The 22,637-nt window shown below is 42.8% G+C and overlaps 1 protein-coding gene across 1 annotated transcript; it reads right to left on the minus strand.

Moving 5' to 3' along the window:
* Positions 1-1,346: 1,346 nt before the first annotated feature.
* On the minus strand, positions 1,347-22,417 carry otogl (otogelin-like). The gene is made up of 60 exons (XM_028431400.1): positions 22,345-22,417; positions 21,953-21,995; positions 21,625-21,670; positions 21,296-21,374; positions 21,113-21,205; positions 19,830-19,984; positions 19,011-19,132; positions 18,639-18,844; positions 18,013-18,137; positions 17,747-17,853; positions 17,553-17,659; positions 17,340-17,465; positions 17,152-17,260; positions 16,766-16,812; positions 16,537-16,682; positions 16,323-16,449; positions 16,055-16,232; positions 15,856-15,980; positions 15,494-15,703; positions 15,233-15,401; positions 15,084-15,158; positions 14,815-14,858; positions 14,416-14,581; positions 13,370-13,477; positions 13,132-13,270; positions 12,197-12,331; positions 11,937-12,083; positions 11,732-11,851; positions 11,368-11,484; positions 9,950-10,106; positions 9,822-9,848; positions 9,534-9,713; positions 9,170-9,448; positions 8,672-8,789; positions 8,501-8,580; positions 8,328-8,426; positions 7,979-8,240; positions 7,537-7,885; positions 7,240-7,417; positions 7,022-7,164; positions 6,920-6,943; positions 6,718-6,810; positions 6,445-6,634; positions 5,955-6,172; positions 5,709-5,850; positions 5,443-5,628; positions 5,078-5,290; positions 4,818-4,922; positions 4,628-4,735; positions 4,439-4,540; positions 4,254-4,358; positions 4,058-4,098; positions 3,889-3,952; positions 3,614-3,792; positions 3,414-3,518; positions 3,221-3,340; positions 3,042-3,087; positions 2,254-2,325; positions 1,638-1,717; positions 1,347-1,547 (listed from the first exon to the last, which is right to left on the minus strand). Exons 1-60 carry the CDS (start codon positions 22,415-22,417, stop codon positions 1,347-1,349), a joined length of 7,710 nt encoding a protein of 2,569 aa, XP_028287201.1.
* Positions 22,418-22,637: the final 220 nt, after the last annotated feature.

Genomic DNA, 22,637 nt, shown 5'->3' on the forward strand with positions numbered 1-22,637 from the left:
GTTGTGACTGTCAACAATTTTCTAACTGTTTAAAAGTATTTTACTTTAAAGCTTTTCAAAGGGAACTGCAGCAACCTAGCAGCCTTAAATGCTGAGTTTTTACTTCACTGAGCTTTGACTTTGAATTTAGCGCGAACTCAAAGTCAACCTTTAATGGCTATTTCCTCTCAAGAAGCAAGTCTTAAGGAGCAGGCAGTCTTCCTGTGTGAATGGGAGGAGAGAGAGAGAGAGAGAGAGAAAGGGAGAGAGACTGTGCATGAATTATTTCGGCCCAATTTGTTCTGCCTCTTTGTTTGGATAAGAGCAGTTCACCATGACAACCACAGGCACATGGCCACTCCAGTGCTGGGCTCCCAAGTTGAAGAGAGGTGGGGACGTGGGGCATAGTGCAGGGATAAGAGATGTGGTGGTGGGATTTTACGTACAACTAAGATGTGCTCAGTGAGAAAAGCCAAAAGCTTCTGTGTCCACCTAAACCACAGAGAGGTCCACGGATTTCATTTTCATGACTTCATTTACCCTCTAAAAATAAGCATGTGCTGCAGATTGTTCATAACATAGCAGTGGTGAGAATGGTTTGGCTGAGAATCAGAAACAGGGTGTGGAGGAAGCGCTGGCCCGTGCGGAATGACAGGAATGTGAAAGGGAGAAATGATTGATGGACAAAAAGCTGAGTCCACTAAGGGGTTCTGTTGTGATGGGTGACTCCCACTCAGCAATAACCTCTCATAGGTGAAACATAAATATGTGTCAGCACTGCCGATGCTGAATCAGGAAGAGGATGTGTGCAATAAGGGTGTGAGAAAGAGAGAGTAGAAGGGTGTTTTGGGGACACAGCCAGTTATTTAGACACTGACACTTATTTTTTTATCAAACTACTTTACTTCAAAAAACTACAAAGAGGGCAAAAAAAAATCACATTTTAGAAAGCACTTTTAAGTTGTCTAAAGAAACAAAGGTTTACCTCCTAAGACAAAAAATGCATATACAGTGTTTGAACACAACAGCTATATAAAATGCAACGTGATCTGTTAATATACAGTAGAATCAAAGGCTAATTGTAGCTCGTAGCGCTAGAAAAGCTGACTGGGTTGGCACAGCAGGTCTTAAGACTAAAGTGCACATGAAACTACTTCACTTACATCAGTATCTCATTTTTCAATATCCTTTAGTCACAACTATGACTCAAGGTCAGTGTTGTAAAGTGTACTAGGATGACATAAATGGCTGGTTTTTATGCTGGTCCATTAGTACAACATTTCAAATACTCTCCCCTCTCACAGTTCCCTTTTATTTATTTATACATTCTCTTCCTTTCTCATTCATATTTCTACCTGGACCCTGTTTTAGTTCCACTGGCATGAGCAGTCCAGAGGCTCTTGGAAGTTGTATTCCACGACTGTGGAGTTGCGAGAGCAGTAGAGTGTGACAGAACGCGTCTGTAACCCGCTCTCACGACAGCACTTACAGAATCTGGCATGGCTGTTGATGTTGAAGTTGAATATGGTGGCTGATGGACATTTGCCATCACAAGAATACACAGTAACCTGTATGAGGAAGAGGAAGAGTGTTTTAATAACATGTAAGGGTAACTTTAAAACTACATAATAAACACATGCTAATTTTTTCCCCCTCACCGGTGCATTGCTCCTGCAGTCATCTTTTCGAATGGTTGTGCGTATGGCCACACGCTTACATGTCTTGCCATCCTCTTTACCTTCACAGAAATGTCAGCAAAAAAACACAATGCATACACTGTATTACAGTGTTACACATACACATTGATTTTAAGAGCAGAATACAGTATATGAAGTTTAAACAACAACCCCACCACCACCACACACAAACACACACATTCTGAAATTCCTATTGAGCAGGGCTCTTTGTTGCCCAGCAGTGGGAGCTTGCTTTGGGTGATGAGGAGGGGGCAGAGGTCTCCCAGCAGAGATCCACTGAGTGGCTACTGACCTAAACTTAACCTTACTTTTAAACAAATCAAAGAGAGCTACATTCTGTGCAGACAGGAACATATGAAAAGAGTACTTGAACTGTGCCACTTTTTAATGGATGACTGTGTAACACACTAACATTAAATGTCTTTCATCCAAAAGGAGTGCAAAAACTCGCACAAAAATATACACATACAAACACTGTACACATTCACACACAGCTTAAAAATGCAAGTGAATGAGTCATTGAGAGTCAGGATGCCAAAGAATCATTGTAGGTGGGAATAATGCAAGGTGGCGGTACCTGTGTCACAGTTAGTACTACCAGTGGGTGTTACAGGATTAACGGTAAATGGTAAAACACCCACTCCAGAACCTGGGAGCATCGTCAGGACCACAGCCGTCCGGTTCAAAGAACGTCAGGAGAACACAAGGTTATGATTTGTTTAGAAAACAAACTTCAATGTGACACACACACAAAACACAGAAAGGGTGGATCAGTGCAGCTGGCATGCACATGGATTTCACTTCTTTTTTGGGTTGTTCAAGAACAGCCAGCCAAGGAACGCAGTCATTTTATGTACTATAAATGCTCACCATGGAGCACCTTGATTGGCCAAACTGCAAGGACACTGCTAAAGCAGGCAAGCGGGCAAGGATGCAGTGCTGAATCCAAAGAGAGAGAAAATGTCACCACGGTATGTTTATTAAGGGTTCAGGCCACACAAGTCAGAAAAGTCATATTGCTCAACACTACCTTTTAAGTACAAGCTCAGGAAGTTATGTAATCACCATTAAAAGTTAAGTAGTTCATGTTTTATTATTTAGTTCCCTTAACTAAATAGTACTGCTGTCTGAGCTGCGCTGGCTCATGGATATGTCAAGAGAAGCTTTTGGGGGACACCTTGGAAAGCCAGGGATTTTTGAAATGTAGTCATAGGCCAACAGGCTTCATCTCCACCCGCTACAAAAGGCCATACACCCAACCATTCAGCCAATAAGCCCATCCACTGCCAGGCAACAAGGCGCTCACCCGTCTATTATGAGTGCTCAAAGCATTACCAGAAGCCCAGAATAAATATGGAGACTCACATGTCTTACAGCATCCATCCACATATCGCTGAACAACACCACCATTCTGAAAGAAAAGAGTGAGATAAGAGCTAATAGGAAACACAGTTTAAGCATTGGTAAACAAAAAAAGTCAAAAGACTGAATTGATTACATAAATGAAACTAAAATGTATTCACAGTGCCTCCAGAGGTCCTGACCTGAATACATTCTGTATCATTGAAAGGTGGGCAAACCACTCCAGAGGCAAGTATCACTGCTCCCACTGCTGTTTCCATACAGTCGAAACGTGTGCAGTTCTCCACCCAGGAACTCCCTGCCTGCACACATTATCAGAATTAGCTGCACTTAAAAAAGAGAGCGACAGGCAAACTTGGAAATGTTTGGTCTTACAGTGAAAAGCTCTGTTGTCCCGTTATCATTTGTGAAAGTACAGGAGATGTTTTTACAGGAGCCGCAGCACACCTGAGGGTCTATGGATGGTACATACACCTGATGCTAAACAGAGTGCAGGAAAGGAATAAAAAAGGGATGAGAATTGGTGTCAGTGTGTCCTGTGGAGATGAAACTGATTGTATGTGTTGGAGACGTACTGAGCTACATTTTTGGGAGCAGTTGACAGAGGTAATTTCCATGGCATAGAAGCCAGAGTCTGGATCTATATGGTGCAGGCAGTGGACAGTGTAACACAGTTCCGCCTCAAAGTACTGAACCAGAGACTGGCCTGGGCCCAGCACTGTCACCCCTTGGAAAAGACAAACTTCTGCCTTCTCTACACATATTCACACATCAACATGGAATACGTTATTATACAGTAAGTGAAACAAGAGTTTATAATCAGGAGAATTTATTCATTAAATACACATACGGCATGTATGCTGAGGACAGCCACAGCCGGTGCTGCTGTCAGGAACTTCAACAAGCACCTCCCCCTGAGAGAAAACAAAGTGCTGACTTTGAATTTTCTCACTTTTTCTTTCCTTCCTGCAAAAACCTGATTAGACAGTGACTTCTGATGCAGCTTTTTGCTGACTTACCACCTGACAGATGGGGAGAGAGCTGTCCTCACATTGGCATTCTGGGTGTGACGCAAACAGTTAAGTTAAAGACAGAGATAGGAGAGTTTAAATGCATGGATAACAACATTTAACATAATTGCAATCATCAACAGAGCAGTGATTTGACACAGTAACAAACAGCATGTGTGTGTGTCAATGATTTTTGAGAATGTACCACAGTGGTGCTGGGGGCAGCAATGCCCAGGAACAGCAGTCTGAACCAAAGTGAGACCAGGTGCACAGCTTACAGATGATTCAGGGCACAGATTGACATCACACACTGCAATACATTGGAATGTGTAACTATGACTTTGAAGACAAAAAATACAAACACACACATGCAGACATGCACACACTTACCACAATAGTACTGTGGACAGCAGCTGTGGGTTGTGTTCAGATCCACAGCCAGAATTTCTCCATGTGAGCAAGTTGGAATGGGGTCAATACATGACTCACACACTGCAAAACAAATTCAATGAAGGAAGTGTGCAAGAAGGAGCTTTAGCAGATATGGTCTGAGACCTGTGAACAACAATTAAAACTTACCACAGAGGTAAGAGTAGCAGCAGGATTTTTGCCCTCTGACCTCAACGAGGAACTGATCTTCCCTGCAGTCAGGAGAAGAGACCGGTGGGCATGCCATGGGGTCACACTCTGAGGAAGACCGTTTAGTCAAAATAAAAGTTCAACACAATGTCATGTTTACAAAATGTCAGACAACTGCAGAAAGCCTTACCACAACGGTACTCTGGACAGCAGGACATAGTACTGTAACCGATTACTAGTCGGTCCCCATTGTCACAAGATGGAACTTCACTGTCACAGATGGTCATGTTGCACTCTGACAAGGACCAAAAAGGACAAAGAATTGTAATGATTTTAATTTATTCCTATAATTAGATTATATTAAACACTATCTCTTAAATGTAGCCTCCACACATTCATATTAGGAATTAGGAAATAATTTGCTTTCCAGACTTTTTTTTTTAAACTCACCACAGATTTTTTTTGGGCAGCAGGCTCCTTCTTCCACCACATCGAGCACATACTCGCCCTCTCTCTCACACAGTGGCATAGGGACAGAGTTGCAGTCTGGTTCGACAGCCACCACAGAGCCATTCTCCATACACTTGTAAAGACAGCAACTCCGAGCAGAGCCATTCCACACCTCGCCTGGGGCTCGGGGGTTACCCTCATTATCGGTGCACACTGGAATCACCAGAATCAGAAGTATGTACACTTGTGATACAGCTATTTCTGACAATAAGTAATTTAACCCAGCACTGAAAAACTTATGCAGACACTTGGACAGTACAGTGTTCCCCACACAGCCATGCAGTATAATTACTCTTTTTACTCACCGCAGCGATCCTCAGTTACACAGAAAGGAGAGTCAGCACGGTGCAGGATGGTCCCGCTGCGGCACACACACTCCTCTCTGATGAAGGAGCAGGTGGTCTCCTCATAGTACTCTCTGTTAAGACAGGTGCGGCTGGTACAGGTGCTGACACAGGCCTGATACTCCTTACCAGGGGGACACCGCAATGCTGCAAGATGACAACCAATTTGTAACGCATGAGCAAACGAGAAACACAAACGAGTACATCTGCGTGTATTTTTGCCTTACGGCAGAAGTTGTGTCGTCTCCAGCTGATGCACACTTGATGAGTGTAGCAGACAGCCACATAGGCTGCCAGAAAGTCACACTGGTGATCTTTGTAATGCAAGTCTCCCGCCCACATGATGTCGCAGAACTGCTCTGGAGGCACCTGAAAAGGAATCATTGAATAAACTTTGCCAGATTTGGAATTTTTGCCCCAAGCTTATGCAATTCTTTATGAATACTACTAGTTATTATTTATTACTACTATACTTTGGTGTGGCATGGCGTGAAGGCTCTTTGGCGGAGCATAGAGATACATGTGGAACAGTCCCCCGTGGTGCAGTTGTCCCCGACCCTGCGTGTGTGCTCAGTGTCATCCGTAGTGTGGACTCTCCATGCCTGCAGGAAGAGCACCATGTCTCCCACCTCTCTGACCACTGTGCCATTGGGCAGCTTCAGGTCATCTTCTGGGTTCCCATCACAACAACCTAGCAAAGTGAACAGACAGTTTTCTTTGTGTGCCGACGTGTATGTAAGTTGTACCGGTGCAGAGAAAGTGAGTGACATAAGAGTTACAATAAGATAATGTCTGTGTCAAACTGCCTAATTAAACCAAATGGCTCTCAAATTGTCATATCCCATAATGACTTAAGTCAAATGGATCCTGCAGTTTAGACATTAAGCCTTGCTGAAGGATGGAACTCAGATAAATGAGGCTGGTGCTGATGTAGTCAGAGACAATGTGTGTATGTGGACTCACCACACAGGCCTCGAGTGGGCACAGATGCATTATAGGGAGCAATGTATTGCAGCACCATGATGCCCGTGCTGTGATACCACTGTATGCTGACCCCACCAGGTGTGTGGATCTGGTACATGCTGCCTGTGTCTTCCACATAAAGAGCGTGACGTGAGAAGGGAAGTCTCGCAGGTCTGTAGTTTACTGTCACCTAGAGACACACAAAAAAATAGATTATTTATGCGGGAACAGTTAAATATTTGGTTGTACATTACAGCAGGAAAAGATGGTCACCTTGCGATCTAGTCGGTTGATAATTATCCTGTAGGAGGAGGTTGTGATGTTCAGCTTCTTAAAACAAAGACCAGATGTTGTACCTGTTGGGCTCTGTAGGGAACAGACATTAGAGACTGTAATGGTACAATATTATATTTACTGAATGAATGAATACAAATACATCTATAGGGAATGATAGTGAGTAAAAGAGACTACTCACAGTTCGTCTGATGGAGTTTACACTCTACAAAGGAAACAAAACACTTTTTTGAAAACAACTATCATTGTATTTTATGCAATGATGACATTTTTACTTTGTTACCTGACTGGTTGGGCATTTTTCCACTGTGCCTATAATAGTCTCTCTGGGAAGGTTAACCAAGATGTAGGAACCATTGTCATACAAGGCCACATTATTGCCATCAAATGTGATGACACGCAGGTCTGACATCACCGTGCAGCGACCTGGCAGGAACAAGCACAGATTGTCAAAGCAAATGAGTCAATTGGTCTCATTTTAACTCATATAATGAAACTTACATGGACACTGCCACAGTGGACAGCAGGGGTCTGTATTGATGAGGATGGGCAGGCCCAGTAGACTGCACTGGGGTGCTGTGGTGTTGTAGCGACAGTGGAGGGATGAATTGTGAAGCAGCAGCTCGCCATTGAAACAGATCAGCTCAGCACACTCATCAATACGGTAGGAGTACGGGGGCTGTGGACAGAAAAATATGCAGGTTATGCATCAATATGTACACATATTGTGAATTTCATCTGGTAAGTCTAAGTAAATTAATTCATGTATGTGCATCATCATACATCAGCAACACTTACCGTACAAGGAGTTGTGGGCAAAAGGAAAGGTTGTGTGGTTGATGCTTCCGCTGTCATAGGAGAGGTGTCAGGGCTTGTGACTATTTCTGTAGTCACAGGCTCAGTAGTTGGTTCGATGGTCGTAGGAAGATGCACTGTGGTTGTCATAGCGACTGTGGTTTCAGTTGGGGTGGGGGTCTCTGTGGAGATGGATGTATCTGCTGGCGTAGGTTGAGGAGTGGTCGTGGGTTCGGGCACAGTGGTGGACGTGGGGGCAGTTGTGAAGACTGTGGTGGTCGGTAGCAGTGTGGTGGCAGATGTTAAAGAAGGTGGGGTGGAAGTTCCTGGGGGTGTTGGTGCGGGAGTGGTAAATGTGGTGGAGGTAGGAGTGGAGGGTATAGTGGTGGAAGCAAGAGTTGTAGGGGGCGGAGGAGAAGAGGTGGACGGGGCTGTGGTGACCTCAGTGGGTACAGTGGAGGGTGGTGCTGGAGTAACCATTGTAGTCACTGTGGTTTGAGGTGGGGTCATTTCAGTTGTGCTGAGAGTGGTCGTCTCCGGCGGGGTCGTGGGAGTGAGAGTGGTCGTAACAACAGTGGTGGGAGGAGATGTGGATGGAGTGAGTAAAGTGGTGACACGCTCAGTGGCTAAAGTTGTGGTGGGAGGAGTGGGAGAAGTAGTGGTGGCCGTGGTTGTTGTTGGTCTGACAGTGGTGGATGTAGTTGTTGCTCTAGTTGTGGTAGTGGAGGTGGTAGTGGTTGTGGTGGTTGTTGTTGTTGTTGGCCTTGTGGTGGTGGTGGTAGTAGTAGTTGTAGTGGTGGTGGTGGTTGTTGTAGTAGTTGGTGGTGCTGTAGTAGTTCTGTTGGACCTTGTCACATAAGCAAAGGGTGTTGGAGTTGGGGGAAGTAACACACCTGGAGGAATGGAGTCATATCATCAGCACATATTTTGGAAAATTGTATATTATTTAGAAGCTTGCTGTACTCACAATCCTCTGTGTAGACACATCTTCTGGTGACTTCATCAAGCACCATGTTTTTAGGACAACGTGGAAAGCAGCCCTCCACACTGTAACATACAGAGACTACTTTAGTGCTCGAGTTGAGCATAGATTATGCTGGTTGAAAAATGAATGCTATTAAAGAGCCAAGCCTCTTACGGAGGCAGGAACTGGCAGCGTGTGGCATCTGGGTCACTGCATGTGTGTACACAGGGGCTGGCACAGGCCTGGTAGCGCCACTCACACATCATACGGTATGGTATAACAAATGTGCTCTCTGCAAGGGGGAGAAGAAACGATTAGTTATTGTAACAGTTGTGTTGTTAAAAGATGGTATGTTTTGTAAGTGCTCCCAAAAACATTTGGTCTATGCCCCTTCTATTCTCAGTAACAAGTTCTGTTTTTTATCTACATTTAAAGGTTTTCAGTAAATTTATGAAATAGCTGTATTGTAAATTTTTGCAAGACTTGCAATTTTTTGTAATTAAGAGGGATCTGCTTATGCATTCTAACGTGATTGATTTAGATTCAATGTCAATTGTCTCCAAAGTCCTTTTATGTATTCAATTGCAGTTTCTATAGAACATTTATTAAAACAACCCAATCAATTATCTGAGGCCCCTAAATGTGTGCTGTGTGCATGCTTGTGATTCTGACCCTCCAGTGTGAAGCTGCTGCTGGCTTTGAATGCCTCCGAGGTGTCATATCTCTGGGCTCGTGCAGCAGTGCGTGTCAGTGTCACAAATATTCCAGGTTGGCCAATGAGCTCAAATGAGGAGTGACCTGGCAGAAACAGCCCCTGGTGCTGGATAAAGGTTGCTCTGCGGCTAAATTCTGCACCACGACTCCAGTGCTCCAGTTGAAGACGGCTGCGACCCGACACAACAAGGAAATAGTTTGGTCTCTCTGCAGACTCCAGTGACACTACAGGGACACCTGAGGAAAACGAGCACATTCTGATTTATTTACCCAATAAAGCAAATAGTGGCAGCTAATAAATCTGTAAACATCAATAGTTTACGTGATGTCTTGTCCTTCTGCAGGCCTGTTGTGACCATGAAGTTGAACAGTAGGCCTGGGGCTGGCAACTGTCCTGGTCTCTCTCTCACCAGAGGAAACACTGAACCACTGGTGCGATTGACTCCGAACATAGTGTCATTATAGACAGCACTCACCAGGGAAAATGGGCCATCACCTAGCTCTGTGGGATGTAAGAGAGTGAGGGAGTGTTATGACAGTGAGGAGTGTTATGACAGGCTGGCAGTCAACTGCAATAAGATTTTGTAATTCCCAAATCACTCATACGTACCTTGATTAAAGTATTCACAATCATAGGCTGAAAAAAAGCAATAGACAAAGATAAAAAATCATTTTGATGATTTGTGGCATCACTGAACCAAAAGCATTCTATATTTGTGCCTCTGTGTGATAACTCACGGCAAACAGAGGGTGACCTCCAGTGTATTGTAACCCCCTGTTGACAGCATTTGTGTGCATAGGCAGCGATGGACGTACAGAGACACTCACAGTCTCCCCCACGGTTACAGTTGCAAGTGTCTGTCAAGCAGTTTCTATAGAACCAGGCCACGTCGACCTGGAGGGAATGTACAACATGTATTGATGGACACACAAAACACCCACACACACACACATCATAAAGTGAAGGAGGTCAAATCCTGCAGGGGGAAACTGGGGGAGGTATTTTTTAGGGGGTGAGTAGTTTTTAATAATTCAGAAAAGAAGAGTGATGAGATATCAGAACAAAGGAATGTGGGTCAACCTCCGGAGCACACGGTATCAAATGAGCTCTATGACACACAGACAAAACACATCAGCAATGAGTTGGCCTGTCCAAAGGCGAGATTAACTGCATCTCCATTTCATGAACCTCACACTTTAGATCAGTCATTTAACCCACATGTCACTTAGTAACAGCAACATTTTATTGTTATAAATATGAGGCATCTCCAAAATTATACTTGTTAAGGGAATCCTTTGAGTTTGAGGAAAGACTTTGATGTTTAATGTTCTACTGTCTTTACAGTGCAGAGTGATAACACTCAAGAGTCTGAAATAATTTGCTAGAGGGTTGTTCAGAGGTTAGCTTTAGAAGTGGATCTGATTTCTTTTATTAGCGACATCAGACTATCTTCAATGGCCTTTTTTAAACCTTATTCTCTCAAAATTGCTTTTAAATTGTCTGAAAGCGAGAATTGCAAATGCCCTGTATATACCTTTATAGATTGAAGCCCTTTGAATCTACTTGGTTGTGTGGAAAAGCTTTTCTTTATTGATCCATACAAACAAGGAGCCCGTCTTGAAAAGAGCAGGATCAGTACAGCTGCCCATTTAGATTGACAAAAAACAAGGCCATGTTTTTGACCCTGTAATACTATAGACATGTTTACTCTACCTATTTAAACCGCTTTAAACTATGTTTTTTATGAGCAAGGGAGAAAAAGAGAAAGAAATGAAGCAAGAATTGGTTTTTACGTGGACATATATATATATAGCTGAATTTCTTATTTCCATATAATTAGGTGAATATGAAATATCACTAGGTGAGCAACATGCTCCACTTTTTATGGCAGTCCATGTTGCTGTAAATATAAACATGGCTCCATCTACTGGTCATAGGTAGCTATAACACAAGTAAGGTGTGTTGTGTAGCCTGCTGTGGTATTTTGTGTTTATCTGTGAGAAGCAGTGTATTTGCTGGGATCAGTTAAGGGTTGTTCCCATAACCCCATCTGTACCCCTACTCCCCTGTTGCAAGCAAGATAACCTTTCTACAGCTGAATTCATCTTTGTGTGTGTGTGTTTGTGTGTGTAAGCATCAGTTCAATGGCACTCACCACATTGTGACAGGGTGCAAAGACATCGCTGTAGAGAAGAGCACACTCCCTCTTGGCGTATGGCTGTCTCCCCAAGTCTCCTTCACACGGTCGCTGAACTAGATAGTCACTTTCACACTAAAACAGACAGACACACAGACACACAGTAACACACACACACACAGACACACACAAACATCAAAGATGATCGAGTGTCTGATTACTCTTAAATATCACAGTGGACTCAAGGGAGTCAAGCACATAAACTACAAGAGTAACAGTTAGAGAGGAGTGAGTGAGCAAGAGGGAGATGGACAAAGACAGACAGAGGAAACAGGATGAAGGAGAAATCAATGGAGGAGAGAGGAGATGAGCTGACTCATACTTGTCCCAGAGCCCAGCTATCGCCAAAGGTCTGTGCATTATTGACTTCCATGTGGCTGGAGGTGGTCATATCATTTACTGTCACACTGTCAAAATTTCCGCACAGCCCACTGAGAAGACCCTGAAGAAAAAAAATATCATATATGCTGTGAGTTTTTGGAATGTTTCCATAGTTTCATATTTTAATTTATCATTTTTCTACAGACCTTCCACTGAGGTCCAGCTCTGATGTGCACAGTTGTCTTACGGTCCCAGAGGATGGTCAGATCCTGATTAAAGAAATGGACCACAGTGTAGTATCCGGCTTTCCACAGTTCAAACTCACTTCCACGACCCACCACAGTGGAAGGACTCTAAGGCAGAACAAAGACAGTAAATTGTCAGAGGCAGGATTCTGTAGATTTTAACTGTAATAGTTTTAAAGCTTAATTGAAATATAAAGAATGTGACTGTGTATAATGTGTACAGGGTTGCCAGAGTTGTCAGTGAAGTAGATCTTGGTAAGTCCCACGTGAATGACCAGTATTTTCATGCACACAATGCCACTTTCATAGCAGTCTTTGTTTTGGGCAACAATGGATATCTCGGTTTCCCCTGTACTCTGGTGAGAGAGGAAAAAAAAAACATTACCCTGGTAAGTAAATTATGTCTTAGCGACATTTTCTACCACAACGTTTTCCTTTGTTTAAAATCCTCTTTTTACTGAAGTCACAAAATTTGGATGTAACATTTAAACACCTTATGGCAGATTCAAAATTTGATTTTAACAATTCAGGAAACACAGTCGATACGTGAGAGGTGACAAGAAGAGGAAGCAACTCTGGGCTATTAGGACGCAGCTCTGACCTGCCTCCCCATTCTTTTCAGCTCTGCATGGTGGCCGATAGTCTGTTGGGTCTGAATCGGAATGTCTGTTCTACTAATTCTAATTCTATATCCCTGGGAGCGCAGGAGCCCTGGGGTTTGAAGTGAACACTGCTCTCTTTGTGTCGCTACAGCTTTGCACAACGTCTGGTAGCATTACAGTGGTTGCAAACCCACCTGCGTGCGCACACACACACACACACACACACACCCATACACACATACAGTACATGCCTTAATCTGCTCTAATTAAAACCCACTCTCAGTTCCAAGATTAGAAATGAGCTTGGATCTTCTTTCCCAGATCTAAATCAGCATTGGCCACGAATTGTTGAGGATGCTCCTCCTTTCTCCTAAACGCATGCTATCTATCACACCCACACACACTTCTCTGACACTGTCTAGAACAAGCTCTCTGACACAAATAGATTTGCATGTAAATACTCAAACTAAATATACAATATAGTAGTAGGAAGTGATTTAATGGCTATATTGAAACCTTGCACAACATTATTCATCCAATAACAATCTACTCACTTTTATCAGGTAGACCTGACAATCAGAGTGGTAGTCGTACTCGAGGCCATCAAAGGTGTAGTAGTGTCTGTCGCTGTAGACAGTGCACACAGCTGGACATGGAGAGTAGGTGCAGTTAAAATAACCACGGTGACACACGCTGAGGGGACAGAGAAATGCACATGAGAAGAACAAAGACAAACCTGTACAATCAGGTTACCATGAATATGTTTTGTAACAGGCAGGCAAAGGCTTATACCATTTGTAGCAAGGCGTTTCAACAGTTTCTCCAGGCAGGTATTCCAAACCCAGCCAGGCACAGGGACAGTTCTCTGGATAGTAACACTGCCCTTGGTGCAGCACCAGCCTTTAGAGATAAAACATAGGTATAAGTAAAGAGATCAGGAAAACCACTAAAAATCCATAACTGTGGTTTTGCTCATTAATTACAGCCTTATAGCAGCCACTGTTTTAATTAGTTACTCAGAATTATTGAGTAACAATAATAAATAATAAATAATAAAATTTCTTTGCAGAAAAAAGTGAGTATAAATTACACAATCAAGTCATTTACTCAACACAATTACTCACACACAATCCTACCAATTAAAATACTCGCACATATTATTAACCTGAAGAAGACCCACTACTCAGTAGCAAAGTATATGGTTAACATTGCTGTGGGTGGATATGAATGACAAGATTGGGACACGTTAAAAGATATTTCTGGCATACAGACAGATATGTTACTAGATGTAAGAAATTACAATCCAACTGTTAGATAAAACTCACAGTAGTGAGTGCAGTAACTCTGTTGTAAGCAATCAAATAGCACTGTGGTAGACAGCATCCAGTTGGTAAAGGGTATTGATTGCAGCATGGGTATTCTGAGTGTATCTCTGTAATTAAGTTTCCAGTTTCAGCCGGTTTCTCAGCAGTGTGAAAATCTAATTGCAGAGACTTTTTAGTGACACAGTGGCTAATTCATTATAATTAACATTTCACTGTTTTAAGATATCACTTTCTTCAGTTTTGAGTTATATTTTTATAGCATAGAGCAAGCAGGTGCAAGCAGTGCTGAGTCTACAGGGAAAGGAAAGTTAACTCCAATGACACACTGATCTCATGCTTCCTTTGGAACAGCAACAAGCAGAAAGTCTTTTTGAACCCAACAAAAAGAAGTGGCTGCCCAGGGAGTAGAAAGCCCCTTGAAATAAGTCACAGTATGTTTTGATAAAAAAAAATAATTTCACGGTCGTTTAGGAACAATACATAACATTGGGAAGCAGCAGGTCTTTGTATTACCCAGGAGGACAGACACAGCCAGGTATGCATGGTGTGTTTATTGGGCAGGTGAGGTTCAACATCAGGTTACGGCAGGTCGGCGCACAGGCCACTCCTCCTCTCTGATCACTGCAGCTGTGGTACACTTTCCCGTCTGGACATTCTCCGACCTCTACGCTATCCGGCTCTACAATGTTCACGCACACACACACACAGAGAGACACACACACTCAAGAAAATCAATGCCAGTCACCGGGTCGCCCTAAACATCAACTGCTACAGCCAGTCATGGGAAACAAGCTACAACTACAGACATAAGGCTCTTGATTTCAGCATGAGGGACATAGCCTGAAACGCCACTTTGTTGCTGAAACGAACAAGAGCAGGAACTGGAGGGAGGGGGGAGTGCAGAGAGGTTACCTTTTTCCTCTGGCACGCACTCCATCTTCCCATTTCTGCACAAGCTGATGGAGGAGACAGGAAGGGAGAGAAGAAGGGGTGAGTGTTTGGGAAAGAGAATAGTGTTATCAAACACAAGGTTAGTTTAAGTGCTCTACGTCTCATTTGACAATCACTCAAGCTTTTACTGCTTTCTCAAATGTATCAGACAATGTTATGTTACACTGTGTGTAGTTAGGAGAGCAGCTAAAGTGAGATTTCACTGACGGTTAAGGCCAGCTGTGACTCACCAGGGGCCAGAGGCACTGAAGGTCACCTCCCCTGGCTGCGACACACCACCCATGGAGTAACAGTGGCACTGTGACCTACGAAGAAGTGCATGACATTAATTAATTATAATTAATGAATTTAATATATCAATTAATGATGATGCTCTTACAGTTGAACACAACGCTGGCGCACATCATCATAGTATGTGCCTTCTGAACAGCCACATCCCTCAGCACAGTCATAAGGGTCACATGTGTCAGTTGCAGACAGAGCACGACAGGACCGGCCACAAGTTGACACGCAGGAGTGGTACAGCATCCCTCCAAGGCAAACCACCCCTACACAACAAATACACAACAGTCTATTTTTTCTGCTGAGATGATTCATTTTTACATGTATGATGGATGATTAGGGATAGAAAAGATCTTACCACACTCAGAGACATGTGATCTAAAATTAATGTTGACTCCATGTTTTGCACAGAGGTAAGTGTAATGAGCCAGTGCAGTGCACAGACAGCTGCTCCCACAGCGACAGGCCTGATAGCGGCACTGCTGCTGGTAGATGTTTGGACTAATGTAACCATGACATGGAGCAAACACACTCCCCATCAGCACCTCACACTGGGCTGCGTAGAATACTAGAACATGCATATAAACACACACAATGTATCATATATTTTCACTATAAAACTTGCTTTAAATCCACAGTACAGTTTACACCCATGTTGGTGATAACAGGGTATCTTTAGAGAATAAGTATATAAGTATACGCATAATAATACATTATTACCATTGTGCTGATTCATCTCACATGGGTCTATAATGGGCAGGTTAACTGGAGCAACACAAGCAGACGACACCTTCCAAGCATTGGCATGTAATTGAGGAGTGCCCTCTATCATCCCTGCTGGTGACCTGCACACAGAGAGGCACAGTCAGCTAAAGTGAGATTCTCAACATCGATCTGTGGGAGGGAAGTACTTGCTCACAGGAAATCATCTCGTAGATTTCCATTAAACGTTCCACAGAGGCCAAGTGTCTGTCCACGCCACTGGCTGTCCAGCTGCAGATATAACCTCCCACCTCGACCATCATAATGCAACTTCAAACCAATCCCTGCCTTCAGCTGTGTAAACACTGAAGTCAGCTTCCGCACCTCCACAGCATCTACAATTCCAGGAAAAAAATTGTAGATAAGTGGAATTATTTTTAATATGTATTTATGTACGAAGCATTAAAATCTTTTTTTATTCCTACCATCAACATAGGGCAGTGCGGGTGCTGGGTTGACACCAATTATCACCTCTCCCTCTCGTGTCAAAGTGATCTGACGGCTCACATCTTCATCTAACACCACTGTGACTGACTGAATACACACCTGCTGCTGTTGATACCCACACACACAGTGGGGATCGGTTACATCTACATGACAAGGACACTATTGGTGTGTGTGTGTGAGTGTGTGTGTTACCTCTGCACAGGTGGTATACTGCAGTGTGACGCTGAATCTGCTGCTGCTTCGGCTCTTTGCCAAAACGTACTGACATGCTCCCGGTTGGAGAAACATCCTACCGTCAAATGTTGTCACAAACACATCCCCTACCACAGAACACTCCGCTGAGAGAGAGAAAGAGAGATTTGTTTTAGTTGTGATGTTTTAATTTTTTTTATTTCTAAATGGTCTTAAAGGGGATCCTCACCTGTGCAGTTATTCTCAGTGCAGTTCCAAACTCCTCCCATGCACACACTAAAATAGAATAGCAAAATAAAAAGCACACTGAATTAAAAAAATGAGTCACTCTCCCTAGACGCTCATGTTAAAAGGCCCACAAATGTTTACAGCCACTCATAAAAAAAACTGTTGGTCTCTACAGATAAATTCTCCTGTCATGGTAATGACACAAGGGTAACTTTTTATATGGCTCACCAATTTAAAACTATAATAAACCTACAAATAGAAGAGAGTAGGTTATTAATTCTGTCTGAACTACATTTGCGCTTCACTGCTTTGCTCTTATCTGCATTACCGGAAAGATACTATTCAGAAAACCTATGACATCATTTATGCAGCATTTTCTATACTCACCAAACACTGCAGCCTTCCTGAAGCACCTGTCCTTGTAGGTATGATGTTCCATGATAAACACATGGACACTGAGAAACAGCAATACATGTTCCATTCTGTAGGATGAGACCTGTTGGGAAAGCAGAATGTTTAAGTTCATATAGCGTAATATAACTTAAATTAAGAACCATTTTTTTGTTTTTTAATACCATCAGGACAGTAGCACCCATCCAGGCAATGCAGGTTGGTTCCCAGACACTCTTTTTCAAATGTACATGTGGGTGGGCAACAACTGATACAGTCTCTATACACAAAACTCTCCTCACAGCCGTCATCTACATACAAACACATGGCACAGGCAAAAATAACATTATTAACAACAGTGTTTACACTGACAAAGTGCAAGTGTACTGATAACTTACTACAAGAAGGGAAGCTGTCTCTCCACTCTCTTACTGGATACCCTACATGTGAACAGGCTCGGGTGTACTCAACCAAGGCTCGACAAAATGTTTCCTCATCATCAGAACTGGAAAGAGTATAAAAAGTTCTTGTCCTCTGTACAGGAAATCTCACCTTAGTATGTAAAATCATCAATGTGAGCTTTTTGACTTACACACAGAGGTCAGAGACACAGCTGGCAACAAAGGGATTCGGGTCAATGTTTTCATGACACGACAGAAATGGAAAGAAGAGAAGTGCACTGCATTTCTCTATGGCATCCTGCACAAACAAACCGTGGTGTAAAAATACAGCACAAAATATAACAAAAGAGATGTGCAGTAATACATCTCCCGTTAACTTCATTTCACACAAGTAGCACAATTAATTGTATGGTCTCTTTGCAAGTGCTATTACAAATATGTTTTATGTGGTTCTTACATCCATGTCAGACTCGGACTGGCAGGGGCCACTAAAGTCAAGATCTACCGAGGGACAGGCTCTCTCATGAGGCAGGTCCACAGCCCAGCTGTTAGCAAACACTGCAGGCTCATCTGTCCGAATGCCTAAAACACAAAGATGACACCCGCATACATGCAGAGGAATATGTAAGAATATGTAGGAATAGAAGTAGGAACAGATAAAAGCCAGAAAATGAGAACATTTCAAACACACATATTTACATAAGACAGAAGGAAGAGGTTTAATTTTTTAAATTGGGTATTAAGAGGAAATGTGCATGTTTGTGAAAAACTCTCCATAACAGCTTTACATTCTGAGCTGATACTGTTAATTTACCAGCTTTCCCTGAGCTAATCTGAATTAGACGGCTCTCTACCCAAACAAGCAGGGAACCATAGTTCATGTTACTGGTCATCTGAGGAAAGATCCATGCTTCTTCCAGCCATTCAAACTCAAACTACCAGTTCTCCCCTATCCTTCCACTCAGGTCCCACCGCTACTATAATTGACCAGAATCAGTGTTGAGTGTATAATAACAATAATTGCAGTGAGTGGGTGCTGAGAGAGAGGATAAGAGGATGAGGGGCCAGTCAAGCCGGTCTTACCACGAGCAGTGGTGAGGTCATCACCAGCTATGTGATTGAAGTTCCCACACAGGCCACATGGGGCTCCCTGGTGATCCTCACTCATCTTCAGGTAAACGCCCGAGCTCCCGTCCCAGGCCAAAGAGAAGCCAAAAACACTCTTTACAAGCAAGTAGTCCGCCAATCGCTCAATAAACACACCACCTATAGTCTGAGGCAGAATTAGCCTGACAGAGCACACACCAAGAAAGTGACAGTATTAGAAAATTAATCATCATAGTACTGTATTCAAGGTATACAGTGTGTGTGGATGGGGTGGTGACTGTTTTTACCCTATCTGTTCTTACAGTGATAATCGTTGTAGTCAAAACACACACACACACACACACACACCTGCGACCTCCTTGATGGACCCGATATCCAGAGATGTGGATCTCATCCTCATTTGGGAAGAACAGACTGAGTGCTCTTGGACATGAATACACACTCCCCTCACACACTCTGCTGTTGTGGACCTGAGAGGATGAGACAGATGATAGGATAGATTTAAAGAAAGAGTCAAAGATCAGCTACAATCTGAAAAGGGATCATTCTATAAAACGCTGTCAGCTGTCAGGTCATGACGCTGCCAACAATGGCTACAAACTGGTGTCGTGGTACGCAATCTGAAAAAGTGGTATATTTATATATCACTACTCAAAGGTACCCAAAGCACTTGTGAGCAACTTAGAGTTGTCTTACTTAGGGACACATCAACATGCGGCCAGGGTAAGACTGAACAACCAACCTTGCAGTTAGTGGAAAAACCTAATCTAATTTTAAATACTGAAGGAAATTAGCTTTAATTTTTGTACTTAGGATTGTTTGTTAGCTTGATTAGCACATTCAGTATAACTCAACAAATGTATTCAGTAGACAGAGACATGGTCGATGCTGGACACAGACCATTTAAAACTAACTAAATGTTTATGCCAATAACAGTTTAGTAATATGAGGTTGGTAATAACTGTTAATTGGCATGGAACCCAGTATAACCCCAGTACTGTATATCTCCTGTTTCTTAAAGTAGTCCATTTGGTATAAGTGGCCACATATATCACTGGATTTTGGCTCCTTGATGTGACTTGCCTTTTGTTTTAGTTTAAGTAAGCATGGCAATGTAGTAAGAAGCTGATCTGAGTGTACACAAAGGTTGAATAGTACTGGCCTTACCCACACTGTGTACTGTGGTGTAGCTGAGTGGCAGTCCTGGGCCAGAATGTAAGAGCAGGTTCCAGGGAAATAGTAGTAGATCCCATCGAATGTTTCATAGTGGTGTTGTCCCCACGACCTGCAGATCCCGTCTCTATCCTGGCCCTGGTTAGGTACTGAGAGAAAAGAAAAATGGGCAATTCACCCAGACAAGAATCTTGTAATGATGAAGTGGCTCAATTTCATGTGGTGACACAAATTAATGTCAGAAGAAATTAACATTTTACAAACTGAGAGGGCAAGTCATGCACAGTATCTCTTTTTATCATCTTTATATCTTTCATCATCTTCTGTTTCATTTAACTTATCAGTGGGAAATGAATACCTGATTTTTTTCTAAAAGCTCTTTGTTGCAGGAAATCCCCATACCTGGCTATGCCAAGATGCAGCCCACAGTAAGATACGTCCCAAAATCTGAGTGGGGGGGGGCGGTGACAGTGAGTCACATCTTCAAATCTTATTAGCAAGTGGCTTGTCATGCTGTCGGTAATCTGAAATGGTGGATTTAGTGAATTGTTCTTTACACATCTTCACTACAGGACATCAGTGTTTTAATTAACACAGTTTGATGATCTTATTTTGTATTTTTAGAACATGTCTTTTGCAGCATCTGAGTCGTTCTTTAAAATCTGAACTAAAACTGCACTGATCTGATTTTTTAAAGCACAATATATGGTATATGTTTACATGATTTCAAGTCCTTTAGTCACAGGAGCTGTATTGTTTCTAATATGTGTGTCAACACTGAATTGGTTCACTGAAATGAAAAATGTCACTGTGACCTAAGATCCCCTGATATACTGTATAAGCAGCCTGTTCAAAATATAGAAACCAGAAACTCCATCACTCAGCCCTCGCCCTATTACCTTACTTCAAGTGACTTTACATCTGCTTCTCCAGGGAGTAAAGTCCGTGTCTTTGTGTGTTTGTGTGTGTGTGGGTGGGTTGATTTGAGTTGGGGGGGGGGGGGTAGCGGATTTGTACCAACAAATATCTGGGGAAATCTGATAATTAATGCTGGAGTGTGTGCAGGTAATTAATGTTTGTTGAATGATTGGAAAGTCTCATACATGCATTCCCTCTTGTATAACTGAGTGTGTGACTGCATTCTATTGTTAACTATGCTAAACAGCTGGTTGGGTGCATACAAGGGATGGTGCTTGTGAGGTTGAGATGAATCTGAGCTGGCATAAAAAGCAAGATATATAGTCGCGCGAGTGTGCGTGTGTGTGCATGATACTCACTGATCTGGCAGCGGTCTCCCAGTGCCTGGAACTGAGCACAGTCACACACACCGCCCTCCTGACACCAGCCACCATTGAGGCAGCCACAATATTCTGAGAAAGACAAGAGCCGACTCAAGTTCATTCATCGTAGACCAACGGTTAGTAAAAAGTTCTGTGGATGTTTTTGAGATGACCATTTACCTGAAGAGGCATCTCTGGCTGTGTAGTTGTGCAAAATACTTCGTGACAGAGTACCCTCCGACAGCAATGGTCTGTATGTCTTGGAAAACAATTAAATATAGACACTTAGAGTAGTTCCTTAAATAAGTGTCAAGCTTTAACAGCATCGCTGACACAGTGCCGTGTACCTGCTGCTGTAAGATAAAAGTTGCATCAGACTGAGTGGGAGAACGTGTATGTGTTAGTGAGTGTGTCTCATTCTTTACAAAGACAGCTTTGTGCAGGTTAGGGTGTTGTGCGCATGTGGGTGCCCTGACCTCCTCTGGTTCTCTTAGGTGTAGTGTACAAACCTCCTCCCCGAGGAGATCCCGTTTCCTCCGAAGTGCATTAGCCCTTCTGCACACACACAAACATGCACATTAGTGGGAAGAAACAGTCAGAGGGGAGACTTAAGTGCACTTTACACCACTTGAATCCAGACTCCAAACTACTCCTTACTGAACCCTCTCACACACACACGCACAAGTGCAAGCACACACACAATCATGCTCTGCTTCTCTTGCACACACTTCAGACAGAAAGTGTAAATGCATTCATTACTGTCATCCTATGGGTGAATATATCTGTGATGAATCACAGGAATTAATAACAAAGAATCAATTTCTTTCTTTTATTTACCTCTGTGGTCTTCCTTCTGCCACTGAAAGTCGGCTCTGAGCTCCTAAATGCGAAGATGTTGGTTAGTTGTCTAATATGAATTCATTTTAAGCCATATGTAGATGTAGAAGTGTTAAATAAAAAATATATTTTTTGTTCATTTTCATTTTATTTGTGATCATTTCACAGTCAGATGTTAGACAGTGTGACATCAAGATGCAGGGAAGAGAGAGTGGATTATTTATGAAAGTGTGTAAAAAGGGAAAAATGATTTGTTCAATAATAATGCAAGAGAATGTATATACTTAAAAGCTCAATGTCAAATCTGTTAATAATATAAGTTACAGTTTGTTTAGAAAAACCTATTACAATAACACTACAGCATTCAGGATAAGAAAGATGGTCTGACTCACCCTCAAGTAACAGCAAGTGGGAGACTGAAAACGACATAAGAAGCAATCGTTTCACTGTCCACTTTAAGTTCATCTCAGAGTCCGAAAGGAAGTCCCGCAGAAACGTTAAGGTTGCATCTCAACTGTCCCGAGAGGCAAGGATTTAGGGATGTTTAGGCAGCACCGGAACGATGCCTAGTCGTACCTGTAAGACCTACCTGGTGGTGACAGCCCCCCTGAGCAGATGACGAGCAGCCGACACCTGTGTGGGCAGGTAAGCCTGAACTGCTCTCTGTCACACCAACATCCTCAGC

The sequence above is a fragment of the Parambassis ranga genome, chromosome 19 (assembly GCF_900634625.1).
Source record: "Parambassis ranga chromosome 19, fParRan2.1, whole genome shotgun sequence".
Lineage (NCBI taxonomy): Eukaryota > Metazoa > Chordata > Actinopteri > Ambassidae > Parambassis > Parambassis ranga.